Source organism: Bactrocera tryoni, chromosome 3 (genome assembly GCF_016617805.1).
Source record: "Bactrocera tryoni isolate S06 chromosome 3, CSIRO_BtryS06_freeze2, whole genome shotgun sequence".
NCBI lineage: Eukaryota > Metazoa > Arthropoda > Insecta > Diptera > Tephritidae > Bactrocera > Bactrocera tryoni.
In genome coordinates this window covers 78,245,354-78,266,890 of record NC_052501.1, presented here as the reverse complement: position 1 = coordinate 78,266,890, position 21,537 = coordinate 78,245,354, and the positions used below count along the sequence as shown (strand labels likewise).

Sequence of the window (21,537 nt, the reverse complement as noted above, 5' to 3'; positions counted from 1 at the left end):
TATTTTTGTTCATTTACCTTATTAATAAAATACAATTAATTTCGTGGAAAACTTAAAATAAAAGGCATAATATTTTGTAATTATATCATTATGTAATTATAATATGTGACCTGGTCTACGAAAAGGGAGCTAACGTGCGAAAACTAGTTTTCTAGTCACGTGAAAAAGCATCTCATCTTCCATCCGAATCAACTAAAAAGTGAAAATTGATTTTTTGACACCTAAGCCCCCTTTCCGTAGACCAGGTCACATATATTATATAATATAAATATTTTGTAATTATATCATTATGTAATTATAATATATAATATATTATTATGTTATTATATCTAAGGTATGACTTTTTATTTATGAATGTACTTCACAAGTGCCCCCCGAGTTATACCGAAAGTGTTTTAAGTTGAATTAAATATTTTTCTTCCAATGTCGTAATATTTTTTCCTCAATGCTAAATAGTGAACCAATTTCCATATCATTTAGTATGAAAAACTGTTTAACAACCAGCAGCGCTTGTAGAGCTTCACTTATGGATGGAGCATTTGTGTCTTCCACACTTTCCTGTAACTTATTATTTGTGTTAATTGGGTCTGTAGCTAATGGCTCATCATCAATAGGAGCTGCATCCAACTGCAACGTATTATTGGTGGTAACTGGCTCCGAAACTGATTGCGCATCGGGAACTGGTGCAACGTCCACCGGATCATCAGCACTATGATTTAGCTGTTTGCTTGTTGAGTCTGCACAACATATTATACCTTGATCGCATTCAAACATTTCTGTTTTACAAATTTCAACCATCGGCAACGATGTTGCATCAACTGCAGTTTCATTAGTTTCATTACTACATTGTCTGATTTTTTCACTGCGCCTTGTGGGAACATTAATTCCATTGCGTTTCTTAAACCTAAAAAGCCACTGAAAACAAGGCTCATATTTGGCATCATATTTAATTGCAAATTCCTTAGCCTTTTCCAATAAAACTACATTATTCAATGGCGTTGTTTTTAGATTATTCTGTTGATGAAACCATTCACATAAAGCGCTTTCAACTTTGGGGTTTGAAGTACTATCCAGTCGCGTTCGTAACAAATTTCCATCCTTTGCGGCTTTTAGGAAGGTGCTTTTATTTTTTATAATTCGACTTATAGTTGATGAATCACATTTATACTTTCTTATTAATTTCTTTCTATTGATGTTTTTTGATTCTGCCTCAATAATTTCAAGTTTTTGTTTTAGCGACAGACGACGCCTTTGCTTCGCACTTCCGTTCATGTTTCGAATAAAATAGTTATAACAATTCGTAGAGTTTAGCTAACTTTCGTTGACAACAATGTTACTGTTTATCGGTAAATCGATTTTTTTACAAACAGGTTTGTTCGTTTACTTCATTACTCTGAATATCCAGTACAGGCAATAGTTATTGCGAAGCAACTATCAGACTTACACCGATACGCATAGAAATTATATTTTCATGTGCGTTGAATTTCTCGTTGTTGGTGAATTGCAGCCAACAATAAATTTACTTTTGCGGCACTGAAAGTATTATTTACTTATTTAGTTCGCCAAGAATCTAAAAAAATATCTAAGTGTTGCTAAGTGTTGTTAGTCGAAGTGAGAGTAAAAATTTTACGCTCAACACGTATTTAAACGCTCAACATAGAGTTGCTTCAATATAACGAAACAGGTTCTGGCAGAAGTATGTATATGCGAACTATAAAGTTTGAGCTTAATGGTCCTTTTACATACAACTTGCCTTGCTTGAATTTATGACGCGTTGTCTCGATGTGAATGTACTTATAACAAAGCAAAACTCGAACTTTTCTATCAAAATAAATTTCTAACGCAAAGCGAAGCAAACGGTCTGTGGTAATCAGCCAAAAGTATTTTCTTCAGCACGATAATACTGTGCTTAGACGCGAAAACTTTTATTGCACACTATGTTCACACGGCGTAAGTTATCGCTGCATCTTACAAACTGAGAGTTGCCGTAGCAAAGTTTGATCGTCTGAACGCTGTCTTACTTGCGAGAATATTCCAGAAAACTAAAATGCAGCTCAGTGTCTGTATTTTAATTGACTCCAGCTTAAGATCGAGTTTTCTCTCTTACCTGTCACACAAATACCTGCAATGTGAATGAGTGAAACAAAACAAAACGGAGCAATGTATGCAAACACACCTCATTCTCTTGAAAATTCCAGTTTTCAGCTGCCGTCTATTTGCACATGCATGTATATGTACGTATTTAACTACTTTTGGCGATTCAATTCAGCCAAACACTTGACGCAACATTTTGTTTATATACAGACATACTTGTGTTTTTTTGTTTTGAATATTCCCATAACATGGCATTTAACATTATGCAATGCGATCCGTACAAGCTCAACGATTTAAAAAAATATGTATGTACATACATATGTATGTATGTATGTATGTAGAGTAGCGCTCCGGCTTGTATTACACCGCTGTGCAGCATTGCACTGGCGGAATTTCACGCACAAATTGGCGCGTGCCTGGTCGATGAAGTGTCAACTCTGCGGTTAGTATGCAATTTCTGGTAGCGCTCTAGACTAGCAGTTGCAGGTGTGCAAATGGAAATCGACACCGACATATGCACATACATGCATATGTATGTACATAAGCAATTAAAGCTGCTATTAATAATATTTATATAATTTTCAATTAAATGCATTACTAATGTATGCATACATATGTATGTATGTAGATATGTATGTATTTTTATAAATTTATTTTTTTTTTAAATTTTTTTCTGCAAGAATTTTCACTTTCGGCAAGTCTTTTTTCTAAAAAAAATAACTTTTTTCTAGGAATCACTCTTTGATATTTAAATTTTGACAAATTTTGTGGAATTTCAATATTGCTATTGCGCTCTTTTTTTGCTTACGTTACTGTTATTGTTATAGCTTACTGTCATAACCGTTGTTGCTGCGTGTTTATTTTATATCGTTTTAACCGTTAAGCATTTGCATTTAAACTCAAATTGCTGTGCAGTGATTGGTTAACCTTGAATGTTAATATCGTGTGCGCATCGAAATTGAAAAATTAAATTAATTTTTTTGCAATTTAATGGGCCAATGAACGCGTTAAATGTGCAAGCATTTTCGTCACTTAACTGTAATGGGCGCACTAAAAACTGAAATCCCGCTTAGAAACAATTTTCGAAATATTTAGTAATCAGAGAGGCGTTAAGTGGGTATTCTAGTCTAGAAATTTGACAAAATCGAACATTTTTTACGCACAATCCGATAGTTTAGATATTCAGAAATATCTCCCCAAAAGGTTTTTTCAAAATTTAAATTATTTTCGAAGTTTAAGTGGTTTTAGTGGCGTGGCAACTGGACCGGTTGAATGGATAACGAAATTTTAAACGCGTTTTGCTCGAAACTACTTCGAGCCTTTTTAGACTAAAATATCCCTTTAGATTAGATTGGTAGACGAGGAATGCACCGCGACCTTTGGCTATTGTGCCCTCTCCAAAATCACAAAGACTCACCTAGCCCCATCATATTGATAAAGTACTATATACTGCTAGGTACTAGCTAAGCGATGTGATTCCTATTTGAAAACATGGGTCCAAGGGCTTTCAACCTGCAACTCTTAAGACTGCAGTCAATTAGCAGGTGTTCTGGTGCTTCAGGCTCCCTGTCGCAGTAAATAATTGACGCAGGTCAAATTTGTTCTGTTAATTACTACACCATTTCACTTTATTTTTATCTATGTATTTCTTTGATAAGTATGATGAATTTATTGGTCTTTTATTGTAGGCTGTTTTCCGCGATATTTTGACTGGCTTCGAGGTGGTTTACTATTGCACAGATAAGATTAAATGTAATCAATATAATGTTAGGTGCATAGTAAAGAAACTAGCTGATAGTTTGGTTCAATTACTTGATTTAAAGCATTTGTAGTGAGAAAAATAAAATTATTTATAGATTTCTTGAATAGCTGCTAATCGTGCTTTAAGAAAAAACTAACCCAGTTTCAGCTGCCTTATCTCTGACTGAAAAGTATCAATAATTTGATAAATGTCATACAGAAAACTCTATTAAGGCCATAAATCCTTAAAATTCAACATTACGGTCTAGTTGTCACTGATGTATTTGATGTTCTGGAAATTAAATTTTACTTAAAATGACAGCTGTCAAATGTGAAAAAGTCGTTAACTGGTCTTAGTTGATATTAGTTTGTGAGCTTCAAATGACAGCTGTCAAATGTGAAAAATGAAAAAGTCGTTAAATGGTCACAGTTGATATTAATTTGTGAGCTTCAAATGATAGCTGTCAAATGAAAAAACCGGGAAGTTATTATTTCGACAAATCAGTAACAGTTAAATTTAATTGTGTCGGCAAGTTTTTTAAAGAAATTCAAGCCATTACAACAACCAATGAAGCTTTGCTTACTTATTTATTATACTTATAAACTATATCATGCACATAAACTATAATAAATGTTATAAATTATTCAAAAGAAAGCCTACAGTAAGAGATATTTTGAGATAAAATTTTTTGTCATAGATAAATGATTTCACTACTTCCTTTTCACCTTACCTTTATTGTTACTATGCAGCCGATGAGCGCAAAAATATTACATAACATGTGATAGGATGCCATAAGCAGCGTTAGCGCATGTGTTATATGACTGAGTACCAGCTGTACGAGAAAATAGCCGACGGACATTGTCAGCACAATATATAACTGTACCGGCTGGCATTGCTGGAATAAATCTTTGGCTGGCATTCTGCTGTTTTTGTTGTAATTTTAGTTGTTACTATGTTTTAGTTTTGTTGAGTTGTTGTTATAGTGCCTGTAAGATATCGTCCAATGTTGTTTGAGAATCACAGCAATTTACGCAAAATTGCCTGTCGTTGATATTTTCACTTCGACGAAATTAATTGTCTGTAATAAAAATATAAAGCAATTAATGAGTTAAGATGGAATATAGTGCAAGTGTTTTTAATGACTGTAATTGTGTGTTATAAATTTTTACAAGGGCTTATCGTGTTGCTTTGTGCCAGAAACTATACAAGAGTAAATTGATAGGTCATTGGTTTCGTCGTATTTTAAGTACGATGATTAAATACATTGTTGTATTGTTGTTTTTGTAGCAATTTTTGGTGCATACATGAAATATTCGCAATTATTGCCAGAATATAATATGAATCTTGAATTATTAAAAAAAGGAAAAAAAACACTACGACCACATTACTCATACGCCATGTAGCGCCGAGAGCATGTTCAAATATTACAGCAATTTGAAAAATAGTATTTTTTCAGGTACGTAGTTGCCAAATAAATCTTTGCATATCTTCAGTAAAATTGAAAAATACAAAATCCCGAAAATAATAATTTCGGGATCCAGAAATTTTCGGGATTCATATTTTTTACTTTTCTAATCCGAAGAGCTTTATATGTCTTTTACTTTTTTCAGTGGAAATTGCACCCCGCAAAGTCGGGTGCAAATACAAAATGCCGAAAATAATAATTTCTGGATCCGGAAATTGTCGGGATTCAAAATTTTTACTTTTTTTCTAAGTGGTAAATGACATATTGAAAGAACTCGAGAGATACGAGTTTGCCTGTTAAAAGAGGAGTACCTTAATGTTGTTGGTAGCTGGAGGAAAAGAAGCGGCTAAGCTGACAATTCAAATAAAAATTGAGAGCTCGAGCGGCATCGGTGAACTACTTACAACACCAACGATGGCACTTAATACCATTTTATACCCGGGAAATGGCACACATTAACAGTTCCAGAGTGGAACATTCTAAAAGCCTCTTCCACTTCGATTATATGCCTGATAATTTGGACCACTGCGTCGTGGAGCCCACTCCAAGCGGCATGTTCTTCACGCACATATTTCCGAAGAATATGTGGTTGGGGCGGAGTCACAGGAGAAGAGGCGTAGTGAGCTCTTTTTTGGATGGATCCAATTTCAAGGGGAAGGTTGTAGAGGGGAGACTTCTATCGAGAGCTCTCAATCAGCTCTTGTTTCAGACTGCCAGACAACTGCAGTATCTTTCAAGCAGCTATTAAGGTAGCAGCAGATGTACTTCATAGAAGTGCGGCTGCTTTTAGGAATGTATGCATTCACTCTGATAACAGATGTGCTATTCAGCACTTAAGCGACCTGACAGTGAGTTATTTCCACATAATACTTGCCTGGGTGCTTGGCCACAGAAGAAACGTCAGAAATTGCAAAGCCGATGAGCTTGCAAGAAAAGTCATCCACACTTAAATCCCATTAGAATGGAAATGATCATGTGTTTCCCTGTCGTCGTGCACGCGGGCGCTGAATATATGGACCTAGCGTGAGCTCAGCAAGCGTTGATCAGCAACCAGCACTGGGTGGATTGCGAAAGCCTTCTGTTCCAGAGTGAAACACAAATGGTCCATGGAGGTATTAGTTTTTAGCAAGGTTCACATGGTCGCAATGATAGGTGTCTTAACTGGACACTGTCCTGTTGACACTCATGCGGTGAGCCTAAAGCTTTGAGATTTTGGATGACTCAACTTGTCAAAGTTGCAGGGAGAAATATAGGTGGAAAAGTCTAGACACTTTCTCCTTCACTGTCCAGCTTTCGCCAGTCTAAGGTTCAGGCATCTTGGTTGCTATACTTTCTACGAACGCGGCATATTAGCTGGAGTAGATATTGGCCAATTCGGAAAATTTGGCTCTGGGCGGTCTTCTTGGTATGCATTTAGGAGTTCTGAGCATCACATCGGACGAGCGTCTCTAGCAGTCCAAGTGGAATTTTTCATAGTCTCACGAATATCAGCCTATTTACCTACCCTAACTTAACCTAATACTATGTATATTCAACACATATATATATATATATTTAATAAGCAACATTTAAATAATCAATATTCCTATATTCATAAAAACATATTTAATACAAACTAAATTCAAATTTCGATGATCTCTTAAATGAAACTTGTGGGCTCGGCACTGATCGCTGATCTATAGCTTGTTATACAACTGCTATACATAATAACTAGTGTTTATTTCAACTAAACAACTATGTCACATAACCTCATTGAATAAATCAAAGTGAAATTGATCGCTTACAAACCACAGACCCTTGACTGCCATTGCATTAATTAGCTCGTAATGAGATTGCAAGCGTTGAATATCCATTTTAGTGACTTTATGGGTGCATGCATACGTATATGTGTGCTTTTCTTTATCATTTGCACTGCCTTTCTATGAACAACAATAGCAATAACACTAATATAGACATTAAAATCGTTTAACAATGTTTCAATTAAATCACTTAACTAGTGTATAAAGAGGAGCAACCGGCGTCATGAAATGCAAATTTGCGGCTTATGTTAAATATTAATGAGCGTCATACTGATGTGATGATTTCATTTTACTATTTAGATTCTGAGGCGAACAAATGTGGTCGCATGCCAGTGGTTAAGCAACTGTTCACCTACAGAACATTTAACACCTTTATAGCACATAACGTAAGTTTTTGTCATGTTATTACGGTATACAGGGATGATAAGTGCCGTCAGCTGTCATATGTCAACGGCTAGCTGTCAAATGTCAACTTGCTTTCTTTCAACACTCAATTTCATCTCGCCTTCCACATTTACTGTCTGTTCCGATATAATTTGAAAATAAAATGTTTCAAACACAACTTTTATACGAAAATTGGCATTCTGTAAAGAATCATCGCCCAACTTATGGTCAACATAATCGGCCTACTGAGCGTACTATTCGAAACACCATTACCAATCTTGAGACCCAGTATTCATTATAGTATAATATTCGACCGAATAGACCTCGTCCAGCAAGCAGTGAGGAAAATATAGCAGCCGTGACGGAGAGTGTACACGAAGACCTTGGAGAATCGATGGACTAACGTGTGGAACGACTTGGCACATTTTACGTCGAGATTTTAAATTGAAAGTGTACAAAATAGAGCTTGTTCAGCGATGAGGCTCATTTCTGGCTCAATGGGTATGAAAATAAGAAAAATTTCCGCATTTGGGACGAAGAGCAACCTGTAAAGATTCAAGAGCTACCATTCCATCCATAAAAAAAACAATGGTTTGTTGTGGTTTGTGGTTCGATGGAATTATATTTCTTCAAAGAATGATGCCGATGAAAACGTAACCGTAAATGACGACCGTTGTCGCGCCATGATAACCGACTATTTGATGCCTGAAATTAAAGCTCGTGATCTCGGCGACATTTGGTTTCAACAAGACGGCGCCCCTGCCCACACATCGCTTCAATCAATGGGTTTATTGAGGGAACACTTCGGAGAGTAGATAATTTTCCGCTTTGTGTCGGACGATTGTCCACCAAGATCGTGTGGGACTACACCGTTAGACTTTTTCCTGTGGACATATGTAAATTCTAAAGTCTATGTGGACGATATCGCTTCCTTTCAGGAGCAAAACTGAGTCGATTTAAAAAATTTATTGAACTAATCGTTACAATTCTTTAAAAACTTTCAAAATATGCTTCTTCTGCGTCGATACAGGGCTGTCCGTGCGATTTGCAAGCAAGCATTGAAGGCGTCACGGAAGGCATTCTGCGGAACAGTCGAGATGCATGCTGATTTTATCCCTCTGTCGTCTCAAAATGCTTGCTTTTCATTGGCCTTTTCAGGCAAGGAAACAAAAACAAGTTCGGAGGACCACATCTGGGCTGTAGAGCCGCTGCGGAAGCGTTGGAATGCCGGCCTTGGTTAGGTAGCTGTTCACAAGAAAGGCGGTGTAGGCTGGGGTGTTGTCGTGGTGCTTTCAATCAGCTGCGATGTCTTGTCGGACCAGATAGACCCTTCGTTTGAGTCTCTTGAGGACTTCCACGTAAGACTTGGCGTTGACAGTTTGTCCAGGAATAATAAGTAAATTCAAGGTGGACGATGCCTTTGATATCAAAAAAGACGATGAGTCGCTTTCACTTTGGATTTGCTCATTCTTTCCTTTTTTGGGCGAGGAGACGCCGGCGTGTGCCGCCTGGAAGCTCTTTGTCTCGGGATCCATGACTCGTCACCTGTTATTAAGCCTGCTTGATCATATCATACGTCTCTGTCGCACATTTACCGAGTTTCACACAGAATTGAATCGCGTACCTCTGCTCTACCGAACACTTCGTTTTCAGCTTGCACCACTCACAGAAACACGTCGCGCGAAAATGTTTGTCCTGACTCTCTAGGTGCTCGGAGACAACTGACCAGCTCGTTCGTTAGCTAGGAATGTTCTCTAACCAATCCAGTCGGTGCGCGTATGCTCGGAAGTACAGACGCGGGGGAAGCAAATCAGTCCTATTACTTTCGGGACAAACCCGAGCTTTGGTGCAACCGAAGCTAATGCTTTTCTTTTTTTCAATTTAAATCAAAATCGCACCCTTCTACTGAATTTTGTGCAGATCACGTAGAATTACAGCAACATGACGTGCTGGATCTCATGGGCACCCAGGCATTTGCTTGTGGACACACCGCTGGTCACATAAATATTGCATGTAAATATGTAAGCCCGTACAGTGACATCTCGGTTATGTATGGCGTTCAGAAGGCTATTGTTCGGATTTATTACATATACATTCATATATATGTATATATGTATGCATGTTTACTTAAGGCTTAAGCCATCAGCAAGCTGAACAGTTTGTCCCATTTGCGTTCAGCTTAACGCTCAATTAATATTTGTTCGCCAGCGTTGCCAATTTTTTATTTCAATTTTACTTTGCTTGCATTTGTTCATATGTATGTACGTATCTGTAAAAAGTGCTTCTTCCTCACAGCGTCGGCGCAACAGTTCAGCAACAGTCGCCAAATATGCAAGCATATACTCACACTCATGTTTGTATGTGTAGGTGTGCGGCTTGTACAAGTATATTTTTATATCACAAAAATGGGTTAAAAACATTTGAACTTGACACAATTGCTAATAAAAAATAGTTACGCGTGCGTGCCAATACAACTCGCTCAGCTGATCGGCGCACACACAGCCGCACACATGAGCGCAGTTTTGAGTTGAATAACATTTACATACATTACTTACAGCGCTAATTAATTGATTCATATTTTAAAGTTTATAGTAAACAAAGTACAACAACAAAAATGCTTGGCAAACACCTTCAAGGGTCTAGGCACTTACTAGGAAGGCTTGAAGGCGTGCATATAAAACATTTTATACATAAACAGGCATACATACATATATGTATGTATATGCACATATGTACATACATATGTAAACACACACATCCATGTGTACATAGTGTACGTGTCTGCAAGATTTTTGAACTTGACTTTCCAATCTGGAATTTATTTCAATTATTATTGTACATATTGCCATGCCAAAAATAGCCACTTGACCGCTACAAAAGTGCTTTTGGCCCACTTGCACCCGTATTCAATAATAATACACCGTCATTTTGTACATGAAATTTGTCAATAAATTTCTATACTTCAATTAACACTTTATCAGCAGCGGAAAGTTGATTTAAAATGGTTATTATAGCCCACAAAGTTTTCCGAAAATAATTCCAATAGATTAGCAATGCAAATATACAGTTACATACGACACATATAGTGATATCGCTTAGGCGACATGTGGTCAACCAAATGTGCAGAGTAACTGATAATTGAGACATGTGCATTAGGGTGTGGCGACGTTTTTTATGATGTCTACACATAGATTGTTCGATTCGCTGAAGGGTAACGATTGACGAATGGAAGACAGCTAAGATATATATGTAGTATATCTCAACTTTTGAGATACCGATCTGAAATTTTGCACTTGTCCTTTTCTTGCCAAGAAGCTGCTCATATGTTGGAATGGCTCATAACGGACCACTATAGCATATAGCTGTCATACAAACTGAACGATCGAAATAAAATGCTTGTATGGAAAACTTTTTCGTTTGACGAGATATCTTCAAGAAATTTGGCACGGATTATTGTCTAAGACAATGATGCAATCTCCGAAGTAATCATTCAAATCGGACTACTACAGCATATAGCTGTCATACAAATTGAACGATCAGGATAAAGTGCTTGTATGGGAAACTTCTTCATTTGTTGAGATATCTTCATCAAATGTAGCACAGATTATTTTCTAAGACAACGCTATAATATTCGAAGAAAATTTTCAGATCGGATCGGATCAGCTGTCATACAAACTGTACAATCAAAATCAAGCACTTGCATGGAAACTTCGTTACTTGTTAAGGGTCTTCCAGTTTACACAATGTTCCAAGAGTTTTCCTATGACTGCTTGGAGCAATAAAAGCAATACAAATTAGAATCCAATTAAACTAAACACACCAATGACGCGCAAAAGTATACGCCCGTGTTAAAATTTATACATTTATATGTATACATACATATATACTTACATGCATACAAAAGTGCATATGCATCTTCCGTGTAATCAGCGCATTAACAAATTGTATATAAATGAGCCATGCCGACATCATCGTCATCTCAATCAAGTCGTGATTTCTGACGTCACCTTGAAATTTATGACAATTGTAGATACTTTAAATGTAATCTAATTATCAAAAGCGGGCTCATTGAAGCCTTATAACACATATATTTGTATATTTTAATAAAGGGTGATCCACTACGAGGTTCCCCACTTTTTTTCAAAGTAAAAACACAGTATTTATTTTTTGAAGACGGCTACGTCTCAGATGGTCGATCCGTTGAGTCCAATTTTCGTTGACTCGTTTGAGCATTTCGACTGGTAACTGGCAAATGACACTCGTAATGTTTTGCTCCAAGGCCTGCATTGAAGCGGTATTGACTTTTGACTTTATATATCTCTCAAATATTACAGGAAAAAGTCGTAACGGTGTGGTATCACTGGGCCTTGGTGACCAATTGACCGGCCCAACATGTGAAATTTTCTGCTAATCGAAGTGTTCTCTACATAAATCCATTGATTGATGTGATGTGTGCGAAGTGGCGTCGCCTTCTTGAAACCAAATGTCGCTGATATCACAAGCATCAATTTCAGACATCAATAGTCGATTATCAGGGCGTGATAATGGTAGCCATTGATGGTTACGTTCTCACCGGCATCATTTTTGAAGAAATATGGACCGATAATTCCCTCGGCTCACAAACCACACCAAACCGTTGTTTTTTTCTGGATGAAATGGTAGTTCTTGAATCTTTTCAGGTCCCAAATGTGGCCATTTTGTGTGTTTACATACCCATTGAGCCAGAAATGAGCTTCATCGCTGAACGAAATTTGTCTCGAAAACGTCGAATCTTCTTGGAACTTCTTACTTCTTGTCGCTTGGGAAGGTTGGATGACTTCAGTTCTTACAGAAGCTGTATTTTGTACGCTTTCAATTTAAGATCTAGCCGTAATATGCGCCAAGTTGTTCTATACGTCAGTCTGAGTTGCTGCGAACGGCGCCGAATCGTCTCTCCACGGTCTTCGTGTACACTTTCAGCTATGTATATTTTTTTATTTTCTTGCTGGACGGGACCTATTCGGTTGAATATTATCCAATAATGAATGCTGGATCTCAAGATTAGTGATGGTGTTTCGAATAGTACGCTCGGTAGGCTAAGCTATTGAAAAAAGTACCTCTATTTGGATCACCCGTTATATGCATGTGCATGCGTAGCTCAAATAACAATAAATAAACATATTATTTTAGTAAAATAATAAAAAAAAATTTCTGCACTTTTCATAACAAAAGAAAAACAACAACAAGCCACATCTGTCGGGTTTTCCCTACTTTATTATGCATACATACATATTTATATGCATATATAAATAATTATAGCAAATATTTATAATTTTATCTCTATTATTAATTTTTAATATAATAAAATATGCATGTATGTATGGTTGTTTGTGTGTGTGTGCGTTATTATTAAAAATGCAATCGGGTTAAATGTTATCGCACCTTGAACTTGAAGTGCGATGCACGAATCTGCCACGACACTAAAAAGGTAACATTATTAATTTCACACAAAAATCCACATTAAAAGAAGAAACGTGCATCTTTTTTATAAAAATACAGTTGGCTGTGTGTTTGTGTGTCTGCCACAGGTCAGTGATATCGCGCAGTAAAATATTTAAATTGTTACACATGCACAAACACATTGACATAATCACATTAATATGTTATAATGACAGCCACAGTGACGCATTTTGTGCAAATGCGTGCGCAAAATGTTTTTTGAACGCAATGTAGGAAGTATATAAATTTTATAATGATTTTTATGTACTATATAGGGTATAATGGTTTGTTACTCCCAAATAGCCTTAAAAAGCTATGCATTCGCCGGAGACATCCATATCGGACCATTATAGCATACAGTTGCCATTCAAACTGACCTTTGATCATTTTATTCCTATTGCTGCTTCGGTTCAGAAGAGTTCTTGGTTTTCATTCTTTCTACGTACCCGGCGAATAGGCTAGGGTAGATATTAGGCGGCTCTGTGCGCTTTGTAGTTACACGACGGTGTTTTGATCCATACCTCGGCGCTCTGAGTATCACAACGAAGAAGCGTCTCTAGCAGTTCAAGTATTATTCGAGACCTGACGAAAATCAGTCTATTTACCTAACCTGCCTAACCTAACCAAACAAATTTGTGCCATTATTTTTTTGTGCTATTTTCATAGTGCTTCTGGTGATTTTGATTTTTTTTTTTGTCAAATTCAAATTCAAAATAAAATTTTATAGCATTCTCTCTCTTTTCAGTTAAAAATTTTCACTCAAAAAATTAGTTCGAAGACATTTCCATACTCTGTTCTCAGTCACGTGACACATAAATAATGAAACCAGCTGAACATGAATGAAATTTTAACGAGCGAACTTAAGATAATAAATGGCAAACGGTTTTCTTTGGGACATGTAATCACCGCTTTTGATTTTTAAGAGAATTTTGAGCTGATATGAACTAAAGGAAACTTTTACGGACATGAGAGCTTTATTTTTTCTTCTTTATTGGCGTAGACATCGCTTACGCGGTTATAGCCGAGTTTACAACAGCGCGCCGTCGTTCTGCCTTTTCGCTGTTTGGCGCCAATTGGAGATTCCAAGCGAAGCCAGGTCCTTCTCTACCTGATTTTTCCAACGGAATGGAGGTCTTCCTCTTACTCTGCTTCTCCGGCGGGTATTTCGTTGAATATTCTCAGAGCTGAAGTGTTTCCATCGATTTGGAGGACATAATCTAGCCAGCATAGCCGCTGTCTCTTACTTCGCTGAACTTTGTCAAGTCGTTGTATATCTTGTACAGCTTATCGTTGAAAGAACCATAAACCTTCCACAGAATCATTTTTTCGAAAACTTGTAAGTCGATGTTGTCATCGTCAATGCCTCTGTACCAAAGAGCAGGAAGGACGGGAATGACGAGTGTTCGTTGAGAGAGAACTCTACTTCTCAATTGCCTACTCAGTCCGAAGTAGCAGTCGCGAATGCGACAACTATTTCTTTGATGATAGGAGACATTTTGTCTTGCCCTCGATCACCACCAGAACCATTTTCTTCGCTTTATACTCATTGTAAATTTAGTGACTAGTGGAAGCTCTTCATTTAACTCGTTGGAAATTGTAACCAATGTTGTACAATTTTTGGGTCTAAGTAAATTTAACAAAAATTTTTTATGTTTTCGAATGAGTGCTTAAGTTCGGAAAAGTAACGATTCACATATACTCTGGGTAACATAAACCTAACAGAGTTCGTATACCGACCAAAAGTTGTAGCAAATCACACTTAAGGCGGTTTTGGTGCCCAAAGCTCAACAACTGAAGAGAGCGCAAGAATGGACTTAGGTCAAGCTTTCTGTATTTTTCTAAGGTTCTGAGTTTCAATAATACCTTCATGAAGTCAATTATTTGAAATACTTTTCTTATTAAATAAAATATACATATATAGAGATATGTTTTTGTATAAATCAAGTGTAAGTCTTCATTTCCTACAGGGCACGCACACATGACAATAATTCATTTTATATGCAAGTTCTAATGACGTTTTCAATTATTTAAACCGTAGATGTCCACTTCCGCGATTTATTCAATTACTGCTTAGATATCGCAACATATGAAACAGTATGGATGATTCACATGTATCTTCGGCATTTAGAGTAGTTTTTAGAGGCAACGGCTATAAAAAAAACTATTGTGGAACTAGTTTTTGACTAGTTGGATTATATTTATTACACATTTGTAGAAAACTTTCGTAGTTTAACGAAGCTTGTGTTTTATTTAGGATATCTTTGCAAAAGATTTTGAAAGTTTTTCGAACTATTTTTTTCCTTTCGAATGAACTTCTTTCGATTTTTGCTGCGTCATTTTAGTTTGTCTGTAGTATAAAACGTGCTTTTAAGAGTAAATTGGGTGCTGATTGGGCTATTGTTCGACTACAATTAGGTGGGTACATGTATACTATATATTCCCTTGTATATAGTGCATATGGGCATTGCTCGATTTCTGTGTAAGCATACTCAATTTACTGCAATCAAAATCTGAGATATTGTGACGCTTATCCACAATTGAATTAATTGTCAAGACTCAAGTCGTATATACATATGTATATGTATATATTTCTATAAATATGTCTATGTAATATCTCTAATTCAATGAGGGCGGAGAAAACTGAGTAAATGTTGCTAAGTGATGATTCCGATACGAGCCCGTTTTCTTCAAATGTTCTATAGAATCAATGGCTTGAACATTGTTATTGGTTTCACCATACTTTAGAGACTGAAACAGACGTTTTTGTTTAACAAACATTTCCGGTTTACTACTTTTTCAATTAATGTGCTTGAATTGCTATTGTGACGTCACAAAAATTATATTTCATGATGATTTTTCGAAGCCAAGTGTTAGAGGCAGAAAATTCTATCAAAGAGAAGAAACTTCTCATATACTCTCTCAATATCTATAGTAACATCACGAGGTGATTGACTAAGCTTCTTCTCCAATTTGTGATGAGTCATATGCAGTCCAACTAATACTGCTCTGTACCAGTTAACTTCGGAAATACAGAGTTCGTTGGATGGAGGGGAATTAATGTTATGCCTCTTCCTAGACATCGAAGGTGCTTTTGACAACACGCCTCACAAGAGCGTAGCACTGGCGAAAAGGAAAGTGGCTGTAGATGGATAGAGGACGTAATCCGCACGAAATTAGTTAAAATCACAGAAGGGAATATCAAGATTTTTCTCGGTACTACCAGAGGCTGCCCACAATGTGGAGTGCTATCTCCCCTGTTATGGAGCCTTGTCGTGAACGACCTACTAGTTTTGCTAACTGACAATATCCGGATGACATTGTTATTATAGCTAGAGGAAAATTCTAGGACATATTCTGAGACTTAGTACAAAGTAGTTTACACCTGGCTAATGGATGGTGCAGTAGGGTTGAGCTGAATATCAACTCCTCGAAAACGACCATCGTCCCGTTTACGATACGTAGGTTCCTGCCCGGCCTCAGTGTTCCTGCCCAAACCCTTGAGGGCAGAGAGGTAGAGATGACGAATATGGTCAAATATCTTGGATTCCACTCTACGGTGGAAGCAGCATGTTGACCTGACTGATAATCACGTATGTGGCGATGGCTTAGGCCTCAAAACCATCGCAGACTTCGGAATAGCTCCAACTGTCGAAGCTGCAACGTCATGGGTGTCATGCGCACATACCCGACGGTAGCACTTGAAGTCAAGCTAGATCTGACACCATTTCACCTAGTAATCGGTCAGTTTGCCAAAACACACTGCTTTAACATACAGCCGAAGCAGCGGATGAAGGACTCAAATGGTGTAATACCATTAGCTCTTCTTTCAAGGGACATCATTACCAAAAGGGTAAACTTCATCAACAAGTACAAGGTTACTACCCTTAGCAGTATGACTGAATGGAATGATTCCGCTCTCGAGCTGCTGCTTAGGGAAAGTACAATGAAGTGGTAATCTGATGGCCCGAAAACGTCGGGAATCGGTGCAAGAGTCGTAGAGCCACGCACCAAACTCTCCATACCTATGGAAAGTTTTTCGAGCATTTTTCAAGCAGAAGTCTTTGACAAAAGTCGGTACTCAAGTGGCTCTTAAAGCAATCTCTGTTAAAGAGATCAAATTGCTACTGCTGCTGAACAGTCTATCGGAACATAACCAAGTGCACCTTATCTGGATGACCGGTCACAAAGGTTAAGGCGAGAATGAACTAGCTGATGAGCTCGCCCACTCCGCAGTATGGGCGGGCCTGAATACCACTTGTCGCATTCTACACTGGCCACTGTAAGCTGAAGAAGCTCTTATATAACACGGGCCTAGCTTCTTTTACAAATGGGCGGTTCTGCGACAGGGTCCCTGAAACTTCAGAACTCCTGCTAATTGACTCTATAGCAGTCTGCAGACACAAGATAAAGGCCGTTGGATCCATGTTTCCAAATAGAGATCAAATCGCCTCACTAACACCTAGCAGTTTAATGGAATATATCAATAAGCTGGGCCTAGGTGGGTCGTTGTGGCTTAGGAGAGCGCACAATAGACCTTAGGTCGGTGCAAATCTTATCTATTTATCTTATCTTATCTAGGTGAAATGTGGCTCTTGCCTAAAATTATGCAAAAGGGAGGAAATTCTTATAAGTTAGCTTAGAGAGGAAAGTATCGAACTGATATCCGTGCCAGTAAGCGCTTACTTTTATGGTATTTAATGTCATTTTTGAGTCAGACACATACATACGGAACACCCTAATGGAAATCAGTATACTTTTAAGTATATTGTACTGGACAAAACAAATTAAGTAAACAAATTGTATTGACTGATTGACAGACATAGAGAATATCAATTCCAATTCCACTGGCGTTTAAAGGTTTTTTATTTTTGTGTGAATGTGTCGCATGACCTTGCGATTGAGTAGGCGACTAACATAAATACTTACATATTACATATGTATACATAATATACATATACACCTATACATATTGTTATTGTAATTTGATAACATAAAATTACTAATCGTGCCGCCTGGTTTATGCTCGTACATACAAATTGCAAAGATTATACACAATCACAACAACAACAACACCTGTTATGAATTTAAAATCGATCGGTGCGCTTCGAACTAAAGAGGCCAGGGTTCCATCAATTGGACTAAAGAAAAGCTTACACATAAACTTGCCTAACAAAATCGCAAAAAAGTTCGAATCGATAACAATAACAACAATAATAATAACAAAATCAAAATTTAATGCCAAGTTATTGCGAAGTTGCTCTTTTCCAATTGCGGCCGAAATGACTTACTTTGTATGCGTGATGGCGCATGCGTACAACACCCCCAACTGACGCAGCAGCAGTGTGTTGAGTGAAGGGAAATTACTAACTGATTACTGCCATGCTAAAAATAAGTGAAAACAAATCAAGCGTAGCCGCGTTACATACATACATATATGCATGTACATATGTAAATAAATAAATATTGTCACTTTTATTAAAAGAATAATCACAAGATGGGGATGTGGAAACGAATAATTCAAATATAATGGATGCATAGGCGTATACATAGCAAACGAAGCTCAGTACGCTCTTAGATGCGCAGTTTTGTTATAATTTTTCAATAAATTTGCAACAAAAGTAGCGTATTTCAAAAAGGAGAAAGAAGTTTTGTATTAAAATACGTGAAAATGCTGTTTTTTCGGTTAGTCCGGTTCAAATTTGATCACATACATATGTATAGCTTTAAATGTCATATACATATGTACATACATACATACATATACATATGTATATTATATTTCTGCAAATTAAAAAAAATGTAAATAATTATTCTTTCAAGTGCAGTAAACAAACACTACATGGTCATTCGGATTTGACGTATTTTATTTGATTAGCAAATCTGTAGTTATGTCTTTTTTGACACACAAATTTATGGCCAATTCAGATTAGTGTCGAAATGTTAATAAATTTGTTGTGAAATTTGTGGAGAAATCTACTAAAATGCTGAACAACTTTTGATAAAGTTCAGTGCTTGAAATTTTTGGCACTCAATATTTCGGGATCGAAAAATTGCGATCGGGATTTTGGAACTGTGTCCATTTGTAATCATGAATATATGTATATACTCTTATGTTTGATGGATATTTTAAGCTCTTCATAGTTCGGGATCGGGAAATTACAATCCCGAAATTTTCGGGATTTTAAATTTCTGAGTTTTCAGAGCTGCGTCTATTATTTTTCGTAAAATTTATACGTTTAATTGAAATGCTAGGTTTTACGGGATCAGAAAATTGCAATACCGAAATTTTCAGGATTTTCGAAACTGCTTATATTTTATTTGTATTCTCTTATTTTGGGATTAAACAATTATAGCACCGAAAATTTCAGTATTTTGAATATTTGGTTTGTGTTTTATTTGTATTCGAAAAAGTAGAATTTGAGGATATTTCTCGGCACTCAATTTAATTTAATTAAAAAAATACTATCCCGAAAAGTTTGGCATTTTAAATTTAGAGAGTTTTGGAACTGAAACTATTTGTGCTGAAAAAATTTTTCTTTTGATTAAAATTTTTGATATTCAATATTTCAGGATCAAAAAATTACAATCCCGAAATTTTCGGTATTTTGAATTTATTAATTTTCAGAGCTACGTCTATTATTATTTGCAAAATGTATGCGTTGCATTTAAATACTAGGTATTTCGGGATCAGCAAATTACAATCCCGAAATTTTCGGAATTTTTGAAATTGCTGCTATTTTATTTGTATTCAAAATGCATACGTTTGACTGAAATTTTTAGCTCTTCATATTTCGGGTTCATAAAAATTATAGTACCCAAAAATTCGGGATTTTAAAATTCAGAATTTTCGGAATGTGTTTTATTTGTTTTCGAAAAAGTAGAATTTGATACAATTTTTTGGTACTCAATTACATAAATATCGGGATCAAAAAATTACAGTACCGAAAATTTCGGGATTTTTAATTTTTTTTTATTAAAACTTTTGGTATTCAATATTTTAAGATCAAAAAATTATAGTACCGAAATTTTTGAGTTTTTGAATTTCGAAAATTTTGAACCTAATGCGTTTTTACTTGTATTGAACATTTTTATGAGATTTTGAATTTCGAAAATTTTGGAAATTTTCAAAACCCATACGTGTATATTATATACATACATACATATGTATGTATGTATGTCAGCTTCCCACAAAAATATATTTGCTAACTTAATTCAATCTCCGTTTTCTCTATACAAAATACGTTCAGTTTTTGTTTACCAATTTCCGGGCAAAAACTTGACAGACTGTGCAGTTCGAGCTTGTGTTCGTGCTTGAGCCACACTTTTAGATACATACATACATATGTACATACATACATATGTACATTCATAATCAACAAAAGTTGTCACTTGGCCAAGCCGGCTTATTGGCAAATGACAAGCGTTGGACAATTGAATGCGTGTTGTTGCAGGTGTTGGTGAGTTTTTGAGCGATTTACGGACGATTGAGTAATATCGACGTTGTGGACGATGCTTGATTTCTTAAGAGACGCTATAATTGAAACAGACAAGAGCAAAAAAGAATTGATTTTTTGGGTTTTGAGTTAAGGATTTCGATTAGTAAAACAACTTTATGGGTGTATTTGGTTATTATTTATTATATTTGAGATTTGTGAACAGTTACTTCGTTAAAATTCGGTATGTTTGAAGCCCTGCAGCTTTCTGTGAGATTAGTATATCTAAACAAAAATACTTTCAAATGTAAACAAGTATGAGAAAATCTAAAGTGAGCGCCAAAGACTTGAAATTATTTCATCCCATATTACATAGTCATTTAGATTTGTGGAAACCTGTTGCAAAAATTAAAAAATGTAAATTATTCAATAATAACAGATGGCTATTCAATATACCTGTACGTTTAAATTGTTTGCGATTTTTTATGGCCCAACAGTAGACACATGAACGTAGGCCAGTCAAAACAGCTGCGGGTTCGAAGAATGCACTAAAATACCGCTAACAACAAACGATTCTTAAAAACTACACACACATACACACATAATTACTTCTCGCCCAAAACAGATTTGCGCTTGAGTAATCAATATTTGTTGAGTGTAATGCATGGCAGCGGCTGCAAATAACAGATCTTTCAATTTCGTTTTCAAACACTTTCTTTGAAAATACTTGTTTTTTGGTTTTATTTCAACCTTGAAATAACTTGCATGTGAACTTTCGCTTCGTACTTAGCAATGTCTGAATAATCGGCTGATCATTGAGCGTATCTAATTACAATCATTTCTTCGGTGACACACACAAAAAAAGGTGAAAACGAAATGTTTATTGATTTGACTGTTTGTAAAAGTGTTTTCGATGAACTTTTCTCTACATTTATTTGGTAATTACCATTTTCGGCTGCTTTAAACGAGCCACAAAGCATAAGAGCGAATAATTGTTATGAAATTTGGGGAGGCAAAAGTGATGATAAAGATCTTTAAAAAGTGAGGAACACCCACGAGAGATGGAGATAAATGCTTGTGCTATTATTGCCAGTTTTTTATAATTTTTTTTAATAATTCTTTTATATTTTGTTATTTTTTTTT

At 36.2% G+C, this 21,537-nt stretch overlaps 1 protein-coding gene across 1 annotated transcript in view; it reads right to left on the bottom strand.

The window, feature by feature from the left end:
* LOC120770981 (zinc transporter 1) overlaps positions 1–21,537 on the bottom strand; it is a 31,693-nt gene that overhangs the window by 2,090 nt on the left and 8,066 nt on the right. The window contains exon 2 of the mRNA XM_040098723.1: positions 4,566–4,913. Within this exon, the coding sequence (XP_039954657.1) occupies positions 4,566–4,754 (189 nt within the window). The 5' untranslated portion in view covers positions 4,755–4,913. The remainder of the gene's footprint in view (positions 1–4,565; positions 4,914–21,537) is intronic.